The sequence below is a fragment of the Drosophila ananassae genome, chromosome 3R (assembly GCF_017639315.1).
Source record: "Drosophila ananassae strain 14024-0371.13 chromosome 3R, ASM1763931v2, whole genome shotgun sequence".
Classification (NCBI taxonomy): Eukaryota; Metazoa; Arthropoda; class Insecta; order Diptera; family Drosophilidae; genus Drosophila; species Drosophila ananassae.
In genome coordinates this window covers 5,044,843-5,065,227 of record NC_057930.1, presented here as the reverse complement: position 1 = coordinate 5,065,227, position 20,385 = coordinate 5,044,843, and the positions used below count along the sequence as shown (strand labels likewise).

Here is a 20,385-nt window from a genome sequence, read left to right as displayed (position 1 = left end):
ACGACGTTACTCTGCCGAAAGTATTTTTTAAAAGTGTGAAAAAAGTCTTTTTTTAAGTGCAAAAACAAGTGTGAAAAAGTATTTTTTTAAGTGCAAAAATAAGTGTGAAAAAGTATATTTATAAAAGTGAAAATTAGTAAATAGTTTATTTCAAAAATAGTTTTGAAATTACTTTTGAAACAATTTGGTAAGTCTAATCACCCAAAACTTTCAACCTAACAATTCTTATGTCCTATTATTTACGTTTCCAATTAATTAATTTCCATAATTTTCCATTTTCAAAATTCATAATTTTTCAACTAGCACGGAAAAAAGATGCCACGTATTTCACGATTGTCACAGGAGCAACGCCGACAAGCTGCTTTAAATCGAAGCAGGGCTCGCTACGAGGAAAATAATTCACAAATAAGGATGCAGAATTCTCAGCACATCGCCAATGTTCGCGCCAGGCCCGTCACAAAGGCCCCGGAAAACAGGCGAAATCTCGAGCCAAAGGCACAATCATCACGAAGAAACGAAGGAGAAGACCTTCGATTAACATCATTAAAACGAAGACATGAAGGACGATTAGACGATATGGAAGACTTGCTGTGCAACCGCACCGAAGGACGGGAAGTGTCCACACACGTCAGACAACACATGAAGGAGCTATGGAAGGAAATCGTCACGGGATACCATGATCTCATCGACCTGGAACCAGCCATAAAAAATGATGGACCATGATCATGATGGAATGATGACAGATTTCAGGTTGTACGAGCAGAATATTTTTCGTTTTTTAGCGAAGAATCGAAATCAACTTCAGCATCAACACAAAAACTCACGATTGCACCTCCGTTTGTAATACCACCAGTAGAAATTCCAAAGTTTGACGGAGACTACAGGCATTGGCTACGATTCTACGAAATTTTTACGACATGGCAACGACTAAAGAATCGATACCACAATGAACGGCTGTTGATTAAATCCGCGATTCAAGAGCTTTTCGGACACCCCAGAACAAATGGATCAGCGGACCAGCTGCGCAGCTTACATGATACCGTGCTCCGAACGGTCGCCACTCTCGACGCACTTAAAGTGTCAACAGACAACTGGGACCCAATCTTGATACACATCATTGAGGAAAGATTGGATCCACACACGCTGTCAGCTCTAGAACTAGCCGTCACCGATCCAACCAATCGACAATCTCTGAAGCAGATGTTAGAAAACCTTGAGCGTCAGGCAACCAGTCAAGTAACAATGCAGAAAAATACGTCGGCGGCTCCACTTCGATCCAGTTCATCACGATGGGTGTGTTCAGCCACAGCCCTGCTTACAGATAATCCCACCGTTCTTTTACCAACCGCCCAAGCGGCAATACATGGCCCAGCCGGAACCCATCAGCAATGCCGCACACTCCTAGATTCTGGATTACAGATTAACATAATCACCAGAAGGATGGCTGACACACTTGGACTACAATTGGAGCCATCAACCCTGAACATCGCTGCACTGGGAGGAACAACAACAAGATTAGGAAAAAAGGCTGTGGTGACCCTATCATCATTAACCACTGACTTCGAAGATCAAATCAACGTCGTTGTACTACCGGAAATAATGCCCAATCAACCATCCCACCCTATTCAAGCGCCAAGAAATATCTCACCTCAGTTGCGCTTAGCCGATCCTGAATTTACGCAGCCCCAGAATATTGATCTCTTGTTGGGCGCCGAAATCATCTCCCAGCTTATGAGGCCACAACAGGCATTTGAGAGAAGGACAGCCACTACTAAAAAATACCGCGCTTGGATAGATTGTGATGGGGCCAGTGCGACCGGAATCAGCTCCTAATATCAAGGCAGAACAAGTCGTCGGTAATACGACGGCTTGGACACCGGAAGCTAACGAGCCACGACAAAGTTTGATTGCATGCATCGGCAAGGAGCAAATAGTAAAATTCGGAAGAGTACATAGTTCCCCACTCATTGCGGATCAACAAGAAGCTAACGAGCCACGACAAGATCAACAAGGAGAGCCGCAGACGGACCCCAATCCACAAGCCCAAGGTTGTCAACTCACAACTGAAGAGCACAGAGTGCAAGGGCCGGTAACCAAGGAAATTCAAGGAGTAGAAGTCACCTCCTATCTGGCATGGGTAACATGCATCTCCGAAAGGGAGCAAGAAGCAAGGTCAAGAGAGGACCAAGAGTCCTGTATGCGCACTGACCAACCAGAAAAAAGGTGTAGTACTTCATGGGATGCCCAAGGAGAATGGTTACGAGGGCGCGCAACAAGGCGAAGGAGACAACAGGTCGGATAGAATTATCGTTGGTAGAGATCTCACCCACATGATTCAAAATTTTTTTTTGTAGTAACTTTAGATTTTTAGTAATTAGTTTTAAGATACACAATATTTTCTAGCGCAAGGGTATACATCGGTTCACTAAGACGGTCCAACAACAACGCACAGCCCCTATTACCTAGAAGATTGAGTACCTCAATGGGGGGAGAATGTTGGCACCTAGTGCCAAGACCTACTACCCTATATGCACACTTAGTAATTTGATCCAATCAATATGCATCAGCATCTCGCAATATACAAACCCACTAACCGATTTTCTCACCTATAAAAAATTAGTAATAAGCATAAAACTATATCCAACCTATTAACCCAGCACTAGTAGACGGCGCCAAAAGCAGAAGCAGCATATCAGCGGGAAGAATGACCGACTGACCGATGCAAGTAAAAACCAGCCAGCTAAGCCGAAATGCGCAAGCAGTACATGAACAAACAATCTGAGTCAGCAGACTCAGAGGTGGGTGACCCTGGCATTAACCTTAGTTTAGCACGTCCAGAACTTTGACCTTTCTTAGATTTAACAAATACCCTTGCAGAAATTTCTACCAAGTTAAATATTCATATGGTCAATTTTTTCATAATCCATTTCAAAAAACATATTTAGCCCATTTAGTTAAACACACTCAGAGTAGGGTTATCAGAATATTGATATCGAATAATGGTATTTTGTAGAACTAACGATCATAAAATTTAAATACATTTAATTTTGGGCCTGCAGGAGTTTTTATTGGCCCATTGAATTTATCCCTCGCTTTAATGAACACGTGCAAGGGTCATTGCAAGCGCACGTGCAAGGGTCATTGCAAGCGCACGTGCAAGGGTCATTGCAAGGACACGTGCAAGGGACAAATTGCATAACAGGTATCACAGGTACGAACCGTAACATAACACGGCACTTTGGCACCTATAATAACAGGTAGTAGCTCATTTCTGATTGGTCCAGTAGGATAAAAATTATCTTAAAAATTGTTACTTCATATAGGGTTAAGGGTTAAGGTACAATGTTTTATTATTTTGGATATTACCTAACTTGGCTATATATTGGAAGATCCATTAATCCCCAGATCAGTCAATGACAAAAATTTATCGAGTGACGACGTTACTCTGCCGAAAGTATTTTTTAAAAGTGTGAAAAAAGTCTTTTTTTAAGTGCAAAAACAAGTGTGAAAAAGAATTTTTTTAAGTGCAAAAATAAGTGTGAAAAAGTATATTTATAAAAGTGAAAATTAGTAAATAGTTTATTTCAAAAATAGTTTTGAAATTACTTTTGAAACAATTTGGTAAGTCTAATCACCCAAAACTTTCAACCTAACAATTCTTATGTCCTATTATTTACGTTTCCAATTAATTAATTTCCATAATTTTCCATTTTCAAAATTCATAATTTTTCAACTAGCACGGAAAAAAGATGCCACGTATTTCACGATTGTCACAGGAGCAACGCCGACAAGCTGCTTTAAATCGAAGCAGGGCTCGCTACGAGGAAAATAATTCACAAATAAGGATGCAGAATTCTCAGCACATCGCCAATGTTCGCGCCAATAACCCAGAATATCGGGAGGAAAGTCGGGCACAGGATGCCATAGCGCGTGCCCATAGGAGACGCAGCGAAAGGATTCGAAACCTTGAGCGGATTCGGGATGCTGAGGCACGCGCGACTCGCCGGGAGGACCCCGAGGAGCGCCAAAGAGAGCAGGTGCAAAACACTGCTGACCATGCCGCTCGGAGGACCATTCCGGACCATCGAATTCCCGAACGGATTCGGGATAGGGAGGCGCGCGCGACCCGCCGAGATGAACCCGAGGAGCGACGACGAGAGCAGGTGCTAAACACTGCTGACCATGCCGCTCGGAGGATCATTTCGGACCATCGAATTCCCGAACGGATTCGGGATAGGGAGGCGCGCGCGACCCGCCGAGATGAACCCGAGGAGCGACGACGAGAGCAGGTGCAAAACACTGCTGACCATGCCGCTCGGAGGATCATTCCGGACCATCGAATTCCCGAACGGATTCGGGATAGGGAGGCGCGCGCGACCCGCCGATATGAACCCGAGGAGCGACGACGAGAGCAGGTGCAAAACACTGCTGACCATGCCGCTCGGAGGACCATTCCGGACCATCGAATTCCCGAACGGATTCGGGATAGGGAGGCGCGCGCGACCCGCCGAGAGGACCCCGAGGAGCGACGACGAGAGCAGGTGCAAAACACTGCTGACCATGCCGCTCGGAGGATCATTCCGGACATCGAATTCCGAATGGGATTCGAGGGATATGGAGGCGCGCGCGACCCGCCGAGAGACCCCGAGGAGCGACGACGAGATGCAGGTGCAAAAACACTGCTGACCATGCCGTCTCGGAGGACTGACCCGGAGAACCGAATTCCTGAACGGATTCGGGATGCCGCAGCGCGCGCTTATCATCGGCAGGACTCGGAGGAACATTGCAAGGGAACAGGAGAGAAATACTGAGGAGCACCGACAACGACGAAGGAATCCGGAAGAGAGGCAGCGAGAACGGGAAATGGACGCCAATAACAGAAGAGGAATTAGGAGAAATCCCATCGCAAGATCGCAGGAGCAACGGATGAACACATCTCAACGACGGGAAACACGCCAACAGCGGAGGATTCGGGAGGAACAAATTCGGCAAATGGCAGAGGATCGGCTAATCAACTTTAGGATGGACCCCCAAAACCGACTGGATGCCTCCCAAAGGCAGTCACAAAGGAACATGGACGCAAGAGCAGCCCTTTCTGAGGATGAGATGGAACAGGAACGGGAACTACAACGTCATAGGATTCGATCATCGGCGAGGGATCTTTATCACAGGAACATAAAAGAAGGACCAACGGAAATTTGTGTCTGCTGTGGAGGAACGTGGTTCCGTTCGCAGGTAAGTGGATTATACATCCTTGCTATCTCCTCTAAATTTCCCCTCCTAAACGTTGGCAACGCTTTCTATTTGTCAAGAAAATTTCCCAGTCCGTCCGGCAAATATAATTTTTGCAACACCTGCCGTCGTGCCGTCTCTTTAGGCAAACTCCCATCACTCTGCCTTTCGAATGGTTTCGACTTTCCCGAAATCCCCGAGTGCTTAAATGGACTCACCTGCCTCGAAGAGCGCCTGATTTCACCGAGAATCCCTTTCATGAGGATTATTTCTCTCGGCTATGAAAGGCAATGCGGTATCCGAGGCGCTGTGGTGAACGTTCCAATTTCAGTTCCTGACATTGTGACTGCGCTTCCGCGCTCTTTCGACTCTACTCATGTCATCCAAGTCCATTTAAAAAGGAGGCTAGAGTACGCTCACAATTTCATGACTGAAACTATTCGACCCGCTCGGGTCCTTGAAGCTGTACGGTACTTAGTGAATACCGAGCTCTACAGAAAGCACAACATTTCACTGAACGAGTCATGGCTAGCACAACTTCAAGGAAGTAATGAAATTCCTTTTATTGCGGATGAATCTGATCGCGAAGCGGTAGAGCAACTTCTTCAGCAGCAGCACCAATCCCAAAATGCTGTAGAGCTCGAGGAAAATTTAAATCCCGGAGGCCATGAAACATTATTGGAAAATAATGATACTGCAATTCAACGCATTGCATTGGCACCGGGAGAAGGCCGCCGCCCAACAAGCTTAACGCTTGACGAAGATGCAGAGGAACTTTCATTTCCAACTATTTCTTGCGGAGAAATATTTAAAGGAAATACAACCTATGCAAAAAAAGCCAGATCCCAAATCCGTTTTTACGACCGTCGTTGCGCTGTGGTTCCTAAAGTTTTATATATGTATAAATTTTACGAAATGCAGCGTATACAAAATTCAATTTCAATTGCTTTACGCAAAAAATCTGGAGCAGTTACCGCTGGTAATCTGCGAGATGAGTCTTTTGTACATAGACTTGTACAACATGATGATGGCTACCACATCCTTAAAGGCTTACGGTCTGCACCAGCTCATTGGGAGGCTGAGAAAAAGAAAGTGATCGCCATGATTCGACAATTCGGGTTGCCAACGTTTTTTATAACACTTTCCGCTGCTGAAACTAAGTGGAATGAACTTTTAGTTATCCTTTCTCTTCTATTGGACAATAGGGTTATAAGCGAGGAAGAAGCGGCAGCTCTTTCCAGCTCCGAAAAGGCTCGGTTAATCCGATCCGACCCAGTGACGTGCTCTCGGTATTTCGATTACAGGTTGCGACAATTAATGAAATTTTTCAAAACCGAAATATTTGGGGAATTCAATCTTTCCCATTTTTATTGGAGAATCGAATTTCAGCACAGAGGATCTCCGCATTCTCATGGCATGTACTGGCTTGCTGGTGCTCCTAAGCTCGACGACACCGAAAATACCGAGCAAGTAATAAACTTTATCGATAGGTTTATTACCACAAATGGAGACGATCCTGAACTACAAGAAGTAATTCAGTATCAACGTCACAAGCACAGTTCATCTTGCCTAAGAGAGTTACGCGGACAGGAGTTTTGCCGATTCAATATGCCACACCCTCCTATGCCCGAAACGCTAGTTTTGCATCCGATAGAAGAAAACGAAGTAAATGTTGAAGAACATAAAACTTTGTACAAAAAAATTAAGGAAACTTTAAGAACCATTCCTAATGAAGACGCAGCTTTATTTAATAATTTTGAATATTTTCTGTCCCACCTTGATACTAATTTTGAAGCCTACAAATTAGCCATACGTTCCAGCTTGAAAAAGCCACAAATTTTTCTTCGCAGACAATTTTCCGACCGACTGCTCAATGCTTATAATAGAGATATTCTAGGCTTACACAGAGCTAATATGGATATTCAATTTATCCTAGATGCCTACGCCTGTTGTAGTTATATCATTAACTACATAAACAAATCAAACAGAGGCGTATCGCAGTTGCTCCGTGAAGCCATGGCAGAAATAAGCCATGGGAATATATCTATTAAAAGGAAATTGCAGCACCTAGGGAACAAGTTTATTAACGCTACAGAAATATCGGCCCAAGAAGCATCATACAATATTTTGGGCCTGCATATGTCGGAGGCAAGTGAAGGTACAATTTTTATAAACACTTGCCATCCAGACAAACGAGTTCGATTGGCTCGCTCAAATGAAGAATTAGAGCGACTACCAAACAACTCGGTGGATATTTTTGAGCGTAATATTCTTGACCGATATGTGCAAAGGCATGAGCAGCTGGAAGGAATTTGTTTAGCAGATTTTGCAGCTTGGTATACATTCCGTTGAAGACGAAGTTGCTGAGCAAAACTATCCACTGATGGACGGGTCTGGTTACGTTAAGAAACGTAAGCATCCCCTGATTCTTAGATGGGTTCGCTTTAGCATTAACTCTTCACCATCGGATTATTTCCGAGAGCATTTAATGCTCTTCTATCCTTGGCGAAATGAAGAAGCGTAACTTCTTTCCAACGACGTTGAAAACACATTCAGAACTAATCATGAATCTATTAGGATCATGAAAAGAAACTATGATGTGTTTGATGATATGGAGTTAGAAAGAGTTCTTGAAGATTTGCAAGAGGATAGGGGGGATAATAATCCCAATTTGGAAGAACCTGCCACCCAATTTTTAGACAAAGAATTTAGAGCTTTAGCAGTGCCTAATATAGAGCGGAACGTAAATATTCTTCAGGATGACAATGCAACAAATAATCCTGAAGAAGATGGCGAACTTCAATTAATTAGACTCCCCCGTTAGTTTCCAATGATGACCTTTGCTCGCTAACTCGGACCCTCAACTACAAACAAAGACAATATTATGCACATGTAATGCATAATGTTGTTTGTAAAAATATATTTTACGAATATGTTGGTGGAGGGAGAAGCAGACTGATTTCAACCATATATCAGTCTGTGACTTGGCGAGCCAATAAGCTTCCTGGTGCTACGGATTCGGCAAAGATTTTATTATGTGCTCCAACTGGAAAAGCTGCTTTTGGAATTGGAGGATTAACTCTTCATTCAGTGTTTTCTCTTCCAATTAATCAGGCCTCAGGTCCTTTAAGACCTTTAAGCAATGATAGTTTAAATACAATTCATTGCAAATTGATAGATCTCCAATTAATTATAATTGATGAAATTTCCATGGTTGGCTCAAAAATGCTTTCATTTTTGGATCAAAGGCTTCGACAAATTTTCCGATGCCCAGCCTTATGTTTTGGGGGAAAATCAATTATAGTTTTTGGAGACCTAAAGCAGCTTTCCCCAGTTGGAGACAGTTGGATATTTTCGGAGAGGACGAATAATCCTTATAGCGTTTTAGCAGGAAATAGCTTATGGAGCAACTTTAAGTATTTTGAGCTCACAGAAATAATGCGCCAAAGAGGCGATCATGCATTTGCACAAGCCTTAAATAATTTATCTGAGGCTTGTATGACAATTGAAGACATAGAGCTCCTAAAACAAAGAGTTGTTTCACCCAGCGAAGTTCCAGATGATGCCATTCATTTATTTTCTTCTAACGAAGAAGTAAACCATTTCAATTCCATTAAATTAGCGCAAATTGGGACGGAAGAGTTGGTTTCCACTGCAGTTGATACAGTGAAAACTGCGAACATATCTGCACGAAATAGAGAAAATACGTTAAGATATGCTCAAAATATGAAAACCTCTGAAACTCAGGGTTTACCATATGTTCTTCATCTCAAAACAACTGCTAAATATATGGTTACCGTTAATATTGACACAAATGACGGACTTGTAAATGGAGCAACTGGTCAGCTAAAGCAAATTGACCATTGCGTAGTTAATGGCTCAAATTTAATAACGCGACTTTGGATTAATTTTTTCGAGCCCATGGTTGGTGCAATCGCCAGATCAAAAGTTCGAAATAGTCCAGATCCCGAATGGACTCCTATAGTAAAAGCCTCTCGAGTTTTTCAGTGTGGAAGATCAGAGCATGCTTCTGTTGACAGAAAACAATTCCCAATTGTTCCTGCTGAGGCTATTACCATCCATAAAAGCCAAGGAGCAACATATAGCAAAGTCGCGGTGCATCTTAAAAGAGGCATTAAACGAGCTTCGCTATATGTTGGATGCAGTAGAGCTACTAGCGCATCGGGACTTTTCCTTCTAGGCGACTTTGTTCCTCCAACAAGATTTGGAGCTCCAAATGTCCAAGCCGAACTTCAAAATTTAAGAGAGGAAAAGTTCTTGACTACGCATTACGAGATTGTGGTTAACAGAAACGAAGCAAACTGCCTATATTACCATAATGTTGAGTCTCTTCGAAGCCATCGCGAAGATATTTTTAACGACCCTATTATTTGTTCTGCAAATTTTCTTTGTTTTGTCGAAACTTGGACTCTTCCCAACGAAGATTTCTCTTTGCAAGATTTCGATATTATAAAAAGAATTGACAGCAATCGATTAAATGGTTTTGGGAAAAATGGAATAATTATTTATGCCAAGCAAAACATTTCGGAAAATGTAATGTTTTTGTTTGAGACAAATAAGTCTTTAAATCCTAGAACCATATATCAATCTACTGCTTTTAAATATCTTGATACATCTTTTATTGTTGTTTATAGGAATCCTGCGTATCCTATAACACAATTTCGAAATGAAGTTATGGCGGATGTAGAAAGAATACGCAGATTAGAAAATAATAGCAAATTGGTAATATTAGGAGATTTTAATATATGCAGATCCAGAAGCACTGATCAACTTGAAGAGGCTTTAAGTGAACATAACCTTAGTCCAATTAATAATATTGCAACTACAAAACATTTAACGCAAATTGATTGGATATTTGCTGAAAATGAGCTGAGGAATGCTGTAGCTATTACATATAAAACAACCTACAGTCATCATGATGGAATTTTCTTAAGATATTAATTTATTTATTTATCATATTTATTATTAATTTATTTATTAAATTCATTAACATAAATTGTACATATTTATAGAAATTATTAATATGCTTGTAGATTTCGATAAATTATTTATTTAAAAAAGTGCAATATAGATTAAGTTATTTATTTCCCTCTCGTGGATTGAGACCTTGTCGTGGTGAGGGGCTGAGTATGTGAGGATTCTTAATAAACATCACGGAAACCAGCATCAATCCTTTGTTTTAATTAGTTTATAAAATATACGGTATATTCATCGAATACAAGATATAGTCGGCCGACCTTTAGGTCATTTGCGATACGTTACGAGTTACGTTATGTTGGGCAAAAATAAAATTGGCGAAAAGTCCCAACCCTCAAACTTAAAAAAAAAAAATTATAGCATTTCCGACCGTTCAGTTATATGGCAGCTATAGGATATAGTAGATAAATATATATTTATTAAATTTTGTAGATAAATATGCTGACCAAAAAAAATTTGAAAGAATTCCCCAACGTTATAACTTAAAAATTTAAAAAGTTGTGTCTTTTCCGATCGTTCAGTTATATGGCAGCTATAAGATATAATCATGCGATCTTTATGAAACTTGGCAGATCGAATTAGATTTCCCAAATTCCCGTAGCAAGTCCCATCATTCTAACCTTAAAAACAACAAAGTTATGCCAATTCCGATCGTTAAGTTATATGACAGCTACATGATATAGTCGGACGATCCGACTGAAATTTTGTAGATAAGATATTTCGGCCAAATATAAAATCGGTCGAAAGCCCCAACACTCTAACTTAAAAAACACCAAAATTATTTCATTTCCGAAGAATCAGTTATATGGCAGCTATAGGATATAGTCGACCAATCCTTATGAAATTTTGCAAATCACGTTACTTTGCCTAAAATGGAATGTACCAAGTCCCATCTTTATAACTTAAAAAACACCAAAGTTATGCCAATGCCGATCCTTCTATGACAGCTATAGGATATAGTCGGCCGATCCTTATGAAATTTTGTAGATAAGATCTTTTAGCCAAATATAACATGTGTGGAACGTCCCAACTCTCTAACTTAAAAAACAACAAAGTTATGTCATTTCCGATCAATCAGTTATATGGCAGCTATAGGATATAGTCGACCGATCCTTATGAAATTTTGCAAATCACGTTACTTTGCCTAAAATGGAATCTGTACCAAGTCCCATCTTTATAACTTAAAAAACACCAAAGTTATGCCAATGCCGATCCTTCTATGACAGCTATAGGATATAGTCGGCCGATCCTTATGAAATTTTGTAGGTAAGATCTTTTAGCCAAATATAACATGTGTGGAACGTCCGAACTCTAACTTAAAAAACAACAAAGTTATTTCATTTCCGATCAATCAGTTATATGGCAGCTATAGGATATAGTCGACCGATCCCGGCCGTTCCGACTTATATACTGCCTGCAAACAAAAGAAGGATGTGTGCAAAGTTTCAACTCGATAGCTCTAAAACTGAGAGACTAGTTTGCGTAGAAACAGACAGACGGACAGACGGACATGCTTATATCGACTCAGGAGGTGATCCTGATCAAGAATATATATACTTTATAGGGTCGGAGATGTCTCCTTCACTGCGTTGCACACTTTTGACCAAAATTATAATACCCTCTGCAAGGGTATAAAAACACCAAAGTTATGCCAATGCCGATCCTTCTATGAGAGCTATAGGATATAGTCGGCCGATCCTTATGAAATTTTGTAGATAAGATCTTTTAGCCAAATATAACATATGTGGAACGTCCCAACTCTCTAACTTAAAAAACAACAAAGTTATGTCATTTTAGATCAATCAGTTATATGGCAGCTATAGGATATAGTCGACCGATCCCGGCCGAGTCGGCCGATCCTTATGAAATTTTTTAGATAAGATCTTTTGGCCAAATATAACATGTGTGGAACGTCCCAACTCTCTAACTTTAAAAACAACAAAGTTATGTCATTTCCGATCAATCAGTTATATGGCAGCTATAGGATATAGTCGACCGATCCTTATGAAATTTTGCAAATCACGTTACTTTGCCTAAAATGGAATCTGTACCAAGTCCCATCTTTATAACTTAAAAAACACCAAAGTTATGCCAATGCCGATCCTTCTATGACAGCTATAGGATATAGTCGGCCGATCCTTATGAAATTTTTTAGATAAGATCTTTTGGCCAAATATAACATGTGTGGAACGTCCCAACTCTCTAACTTTAAAAACAACAAAGTTATGTCATTTCCGATCAATCAGTTATATGGCAGCTATAGGATATAGTCGACCGATCCTTATGAAATTTTGCAAATCACGTTACTTTGCCTAAAATGGAATCTGTACCAAGTCCCATCTTTATAACTTAAAAAACACCAAAGTTATGCCAATGCCGATCCTTCTATGACAGCTATAGGATATAGTCGGCCGATCCTTATGAAATTTTGTAGATAAGATCTTTTAGCCAAATATAACATGTGTGGAACGTCCCAACTCTCTAACTTAAAAAACAACAAAGTTATGTCATTTCCGATCAATCAGTTATATGGCAGCTATAGGATATAGTCGACCGATCCCGGCCGAGTCGGCCGATCCTTATGAAATTTTTTAGATAAGATCTATTGGCCAAATATAACATGTGTGGAACGTCCCAACTCTCTAACTTTAAAAACAACAAAGTTATGTCATTTCCGATCAATCAGTTATATGGCAGCTATAGGATATAGTCGACCGATCCTTATGAAATTTTGCAAATCACGTTACTTTGCCTAAAATGGAATCTGTACCAAGTCCCATCTTTATAACTTAAAAAACACCAAAGTTATGCCAATGCCGATCCTTCTATGACAGCTATAGGATATAGTCGGCCGATCCTTATGAAATTTTTTAGATAAGATCTTTTGGCCAAATATAACATGTGTGGAACGTCCCAACTCTCTAACTTTAAAAACAACAAAGTTATGTCATTTCCGATCAATCAGTTATATGGCAGCTATAGGATATAGTCGACCGATCCTTATGAAATTTTGCAAATCACGTTACTTTGCCTAAAATGGAATCTGTACCAAGTCCCATCTTTATAACTTAAAAAACACCAAAGTTATGCCAATGCCGATCCTTCTATGACAGCTATAGGATATAGTCGGCCGATCCTTATGAAATTTTTTAGATAAGATCTATTGGCCAAATATAACATGTGTGGAACGTCCCAACTCTCTAACTTGAAAAACAACAAAGTTATGTCTTTTCCGATCGTTCAGTTATATGGCAGCTATAAGATATAATCATGCGATCTTTATGAAACTTGGCAGATCGAATTAGATTTCCCAAATTCCCGTAGCAAGTCCCATCATTCTAACCTTAAAAACAACAAAGTTATGCCAATTCCGATCGTTAAGTTATATGACAGCTATATGATATAGTCGGACGATCCGACTGAAATTTTGTAGATAAGATATTTCGGCCAAATATAAAATCGGTCGAAAGCCCCAACACTCTAACTTAAAAAACACCAAAATTATTTCATTTCCGAAGAATCAGTTATATGGCAGCTATAGGATATAGTCGACCAATCCTTATGAAATTTTGCAAATCACGTTACTTTGCCTAAAATGGAATGTACCAAGTCCCATCTTTATAACTTAAAAAACACCAAAGTTATGCCAATGCCGATCCTTCTATGACAGCTATAGGATATAGTCGGCCGATCCTTATGAAATTTTGTAGATAAGATCTTTTAGCCAAATATAACATGTGTGGAACGTCCCAACTCTCTAACTTAAAAAACAACAAAGTTATGTCATTTCCGATCAATCAGTTATATGGCAGCTATAGGATATAGTCGACCGATCCTTATGAAATTTTGCAAATCACGTTACTTTGCCTAAAATGGAATCTGTACCAAGTCCCATCTTTATAACTTAAAAAACACCAAAGTTATGCCAATGCAGATCCTTCTATGACAGCTATAGGATATAGTCGGCCGATCCTTATGAAATTTTGTAGATAAGATCTTTTAGCCAATTATAACATGTGTGGAACTTCCCAACTCTCTAACTTTAAAAACAACAAAGTTATGTCATTTCCGATCAATCAGTTATATGGCAGCTATAGGATATAGTCGACCGATCCCGGCCGTTCCGACTTATATACTGCCTGCAAACAAAAGAAGGATGTGTGCAAAGTTTCAACTCGATAGCTCTAAAACTGAGAGACTAGTTTGCGTAGAAACAGACAGACGGACAGACGGACATGCTTATATCGACTCAGGAGGTGATCCTGATCAAGAATATATATACTTTATAGGGTCGGAGATGTCTCCTTCACTGCGTTGCACACTTTTGACCAAAATTATAATACCCTCTGCAAGGGTATAAAAACACCAAAGTGATGCCAATGCCGATCCTTCTATGAGAGCTATAGGATATAGTCGGCCGATCCTTATGAAATTTTGTAGATAAGATCTTTTAGCCAAATATAACATATGTGGAACGTCCCAACTCTCTAACTTAAAAAACAACAAAGTTATGTCATTTTAGATCAATCAGTTATATGGCAGCTATAGGATATAGTCGACCGATCCCGGCCGAGTCGGCCGATCCTTATGAAATTTTTTAGATAAGATCTTTTGGCCAAATATAACATGTGTGGAACGTCCCAACTCTCTAACTTTAAAAACAACAAAGTTATGTCATTTCCGATCAATCAGTTATATGGCAGCTATAGGATATAGTCGACCGATCCTTATGAAATTTTGCAAATCACGTTACTTTGCCTAAAATGGAATCTGTACCAAGTCCCATCTTTATAACTTAAAAAACACCAAAGTTATGCCAATGCCGATCCTTCTATGACAGCTATAGGATATAGTCGGCCGATCCTTATGAAATTTTTTAGATAAGATTTTTTAGCCAAATATAACATGTGTGGAACGTCCCAACTCTCTAACTTTAAAAACAACAAAGTTATGTCATTTCCGATCAATCAGTTATATGGCAGCTATAGGATATAGTCGACCGATCCTTATGAAATTTTGCAAATCACGTTACTTTGCCTAAAATGGAATCTGTACCAAGTCCCATCTTTATAACTTAAAAAACACCAAAGTTATGCCAATGCCGATCCTTCTATGACAGCTATAGGATATAGTCGGCCGATCCTTATGAAATTTTTTAGATAAGATCTTTTGGCCAAATATAACATGTGTGGAACGTCCCAACTCTCTAACTTTAAAAACAACAAAGTTATGTCATTTCCGATCAATCAGTTATATGGCAGCTATAGGATATAGTCGACCGATCCTTATGAAATTTTGCAAATCACGTTACTTTGCCTAAAATGGAATCTGTACCAAGTCCCATCTTTATAACTTAAAAAACACCAAAGTTATGCCAATGCAGATCCTTCTATGACAGCTATAGGATATAGTCGGCCGATCCTTATGAAATTTTGTAGATAAGATCTTTTAGCCAATTATAACATGTGTGGAACTTCCCAACTCTCTAACTTTAAAAACAACAAAGTTATGTCATTTCCGATCAATCAGTTATATGGCAGCTATAGGATATAGTCGACCGATCCTTATGAAATTTTGCAACTCACGTTACTTTGCCTAAAATGGAATCTGTACCAAGTCCCATCTTTATAACTTAAAAAACACCAAAGTTATGCCAATGCCGATCCTTCTATGACAGCTATAGGATATAGTCGGCCGATCCTTATGAAATTTTGTAGATAAGATCTTTTAGCCAAATATAACATGTGTGGAACGTCCCAACTCTCTAACTTTAAAAACAACAAAGTTATGTCATTTCCGATCAATCAGTTATATGGCAGCTATAGGATATAGTCGACCGATCCTTATGAAATTTTGCAAATCACGTTACTTTGCCTAAAATGGAATCTGTACCAAGTCCCATCTTTATAACTTAAAAAACACCAAAGTTATGCCAATGCCGATCCTTCTATGACAGCTATAGGATATAGTCGGCCGATCCTTATGAAATTTTGTAGATAAGATCTTTTAGCCAAATATAACATGTGTGGAACGTCCCAACTCTCTAACTTAAAAAACAACAAAGTTATGTCATTTCCGATCAATCAGTTATATGGCAGCTATAGGATATAGTCGACCGATCCCGGCCGTTCCGACTTATATACTGCCTGCAAACAAAAGAAGGATGTGTGCAAAGTTTCAACTCGATAGCTCTAAAACTGAGAGACTAGTTTGCGTAGAAACAGACAGACGGACAGACGGACATGCTTATATCGACTCAGGAGGTGATCCTGATCAAGAATATATATACTTTATAGGGTCGGAGATGTCTCCTTCACTGCGTTGCACACTTTTGACCAAAATTATAATACCCTCTGCAAGGGTATAATGATGTATAATTTAGCATCTTATATAAGAGTTATTCTTCTGAAATAAAGAGAGTTCCGAAATCAGAGTCAATCGTCTCGTTTCTCAGTGTCTGAACCACGGCACTTAAAATTAACCTACTTCTAGTGATCCTGTGTAAAACGGTTCACAAGTAGAATCCGCGGCATACCAGTCTACTTCTAGTGTTGCTCCCGTGAAACGGACCACAAGTAGACCCCGCGTCACCTCCTTACTTCTCGTGTTGCTCCCGTGAAACGGACCACGAGGAGATCCCGCGGCATACTAGTCTATTTCGAGTATTGCTCCCGTGAAACGGACCGCCAGTAGGACCGGCCGATAAGGAATCAGCCGACCCACCATACCACCGGTACTTGAGGAAAACCAGCACAGGACTTCAAGCACCCCACATCAACTTCAGCTTGATCACAGCAAGCGCCTGGTCAACCCGAGCAGTCCCTTGCAGAATCCAGGTAAACTTAGTCAGACTATTTACGTTCTTTGACTACGACTCCGGTACCTAATGCTACTCCCGCGAGTTCAAGTTTGACGTTGTTGCCGCATAACTCTACGGACGAAAACATTTTATGATTATTTTTAATGCATTTTTTGGTGGCTGCTTGGCCCAACAAGTCTCTTTTTCAGGCTTCAAAAAACGATTTTTTTTTATGTTTTTAATATGTTAAAAAAAAAATCAGGCACGTGCCGAATAAGAATATTTTTTATGTGCAATTTTTTACACCTATATAGCATATTTTCGTCACCAAAATTGATATCAGATATTTTGGATTTTGCATGCAGGTTCGTCACCGGTATTTTTCCTCGTCAATAGGTTGTTTTATATGAAATGTATTAATTACTTAAATTACTGAAGTTTAAGCCTTTAAGCTATCAAAGAAATGGCGCGTAGATTGTGAACGATAATAGTATGACTCTAAATATTTGCATGTAAAAAACAATCTCAATTATTATTAATTCCCATTAAAAAATCGAACCCACGTCCTTAACAAGCAGATTAACAGTTGAACTACATCTTAACCATTGAATTTTGCGGTTTTTCGCAATAAATATATTTTTTTAATATTTAAAATGACAAGAAAATGTTTTTGATGAATAACGAATTTCAAATATAACCTTATTTATTTTCCCTACTTTGTGATAGGCGGTGACATACCGGTAAGTAACATTACATTATTAATATTAAAAACTATAATTACTCACCATGGGATTCGAACCTTAGTGGACCGACATGCACGCCTCTAATCTATCAAGGAATCCCGCTTACTTTGTGACAGACTATAATATACCTCTACAAATTTGCATGTTTAAAACAATCTCAATTATTAAGAATCCCCATTTAAAAAAAATATTGAATATAACAGTTTATTTTGAGATTGCGATATTACAAAATTACAAAATTAAAGTAAGCAAAAATCAACTCACAATAAAGACTTTTCCGCTTGGAATCGAACCCACGACCTTACGATTAACTGGCAGATACCTTAATCATTGAACCATGGGGTTAAAGTTTTCTGCGCAAAATATTTAGAATGACAAGAAAATATTAGTGATTAATAACTAATATCGAATATGCCTAATTTAGAACTCTAGCAGCAGCAGAGGGCCGGCAGAATTAGTTCGCCTACTTTGATTGGACGTTCGAAGAGCAAACCTTATTGAATTTTTTTTGTTTTTCGAACGAAATTTGACATTCGGGACGGAAAAGTCGGGGTCAGGAATTTCAGTACTGCTGGGATAGTACTCTACAAATATCGGATTATAATAAGAAATCTTAATTCGACGCATGCTCAACAGCTCGGTCACACAAGCTTTGGCGAGTACAGCGCTTGTCAAGCATGATATTGCTCTTAAAAGGCAAGTATTTTCATTCACAAAAAAAAATTAATTTATTTTATCCAAAAAAATTTTGTTTTTAATTTATAAATACAAATTTTTGCTTTGGCAGTTGGTAGGATAAGATCCTTCGAGTGTAGCGTTGGGGGAGGCACGCTCTACCCACTCAGCAACACCAGAAATTAACAACTATTTATTATAATAATTTCGGATGCAGCCAAAGTTAGCTTTTCTTTCTCGTTTTGATAATTAATTTTCATAAAAATTAAATTTCATTATTAATCATCGCATTAAAATAATATTAATTTAAGGAGGCATCGCTCTTATCGCCTTTGGAATCATTTTTTTTCTCTATTAACGAACAAATTTCCTTTGCCAGTCGGGTAAATAGATTGGCATACTCGCTGTTGGGGTATTTTACAACCACAGGAACACCAGCTTCCGAGCAATCTGCTATGTGGGCATCAAGCGGAATTGAAATAAGCTTAGAAGGCAAAGACTTAATTGAAATTTCTTTTTAAAAAACTCCATACGGTTTTTGCAGTTTTCACAAATTGAGTAACGCATGTTTTCCACCACACCCAATATTGGGACATTCATCTTTTCATACATTTTAGCACCTCTTATCGTCACCTGTATCGAAGCAGTGTGGGGTGTGGATACAAGAATAACACCTGTAACAGGTACGTGCTGATTAAGGGAAAGATGCACATCGCCCGTGCCCGGAGGGGTGTCTACGACCAATATGTCCAACGGGCCCCATTCTGCACCCTTAAGCAGTCTTTGAATAGCCGACATAACAAGTGGACCTCGCCAAATAATTGAGCCATCTAAAGGTGTAAGCATTCCCATCGATAGGCACTTTACATTATAGTTCTCCGGCGGAATCATACGATCTTTATCATTTAAGAGTGGCTCGCTTTGTACGTTCATCAGCAAGGGAATGCTCGGACCAAAAATATCACCATCCAAAAGACCAACCCGTTTTCCTAGTTTGGCTAGGGTGCAGGCCAAATTCGCTGAAAATAAAGAGAGCTGCACCTTACATACATATAGGAATCTAAGTTTCTTAACATTTTGCCCACCTGCAATAGTGCTTTTTCCCACTCCCCCTTTTCCAGATGCAACGACTATGATATCTTTTACACCAAATATCATCTCTTTTTTGGGCAAATTTCGAGCCATCAAAAGTTGTTGGTGCTGATTTAATTTTGTCGCATACGAGCGCAAGAAAATCTTTATTAGTGAACCCAGCATAGCTAAAATATTAAATTTTATATGAATATGTTTTATAGGATCAGTGTGACTGCACCGATAACGATGAACAATATTGTCCGGCGCAAAAAGAAATACCAAAACAAAAATACATTTTTAATTTAATGAAATGAAGATATATAATTTAAACCTTAAATATTAAATTTTCAACATAGCCCAATTGGAATGAAGCGACCTCATACAACATGTGGTCCATGTTGTGCAAACGTGCAAAAACTAAATTTTTAATTAAATATATTACGGCCCAACTGTCAATCAGCTGTGCTTGTTGATAAATTAATTTTAATTTGAATTTAACTATAAATGTTGGGAACAATTTATTTAAATGTATGCATTTTCTGTTGTCATAGCATTCCTCTTTAGGTTGTGAATACTTTTGGGAGTAAAACTATTACTTTAACGTTTTTTTTAAGGTGACACAATTTTTTCGTATAATTGGCGTTAACTTGACTTTGGAAATCTGACACGCGTTTTTTCTGTATGATACAAAAAAACACTACAAATGTCTCAAAAGTCTATCGCTGACCCCGTCAAACATTAAAATGATTTATCTTTTAGCTAAGGTCCTGTAAAATGTTCGTCCCAAAGTAAATTTCTGGTATTTTTTTCGATCTAAGTACGGGGTGACGAACAGACCGTCCAAAATTGTTAACTAAATATTCA

At 39.2% G+C, this 20,385-nt stretch overlaps 1 protein-coding gene across 1 annotated transcript; it reads right to left on the bottom strand.

The window, feature by feature from the left end:
* Nucleotides 1–17,960: 17,960 nt before the first annotated feature.
* On the bottom strand, nt 17,961–19,800 carry LOC6505391 (iron-sulfur protein NUBPL). Its single transcript, XM_001966868.4, is given in 3 exon segments — nt 17,961–18,964; nt 18,967–19,466; nt 19,533–19,800. Coding segments are annotated over 3 exon segments (888 nt in total). The 5' UTR covers nt 19,705–19,800; the 3' UTR covers nt 17,961–18,748.
* Nucleotides 19,801–20,385: the final 585 nt, after the last annotated feature.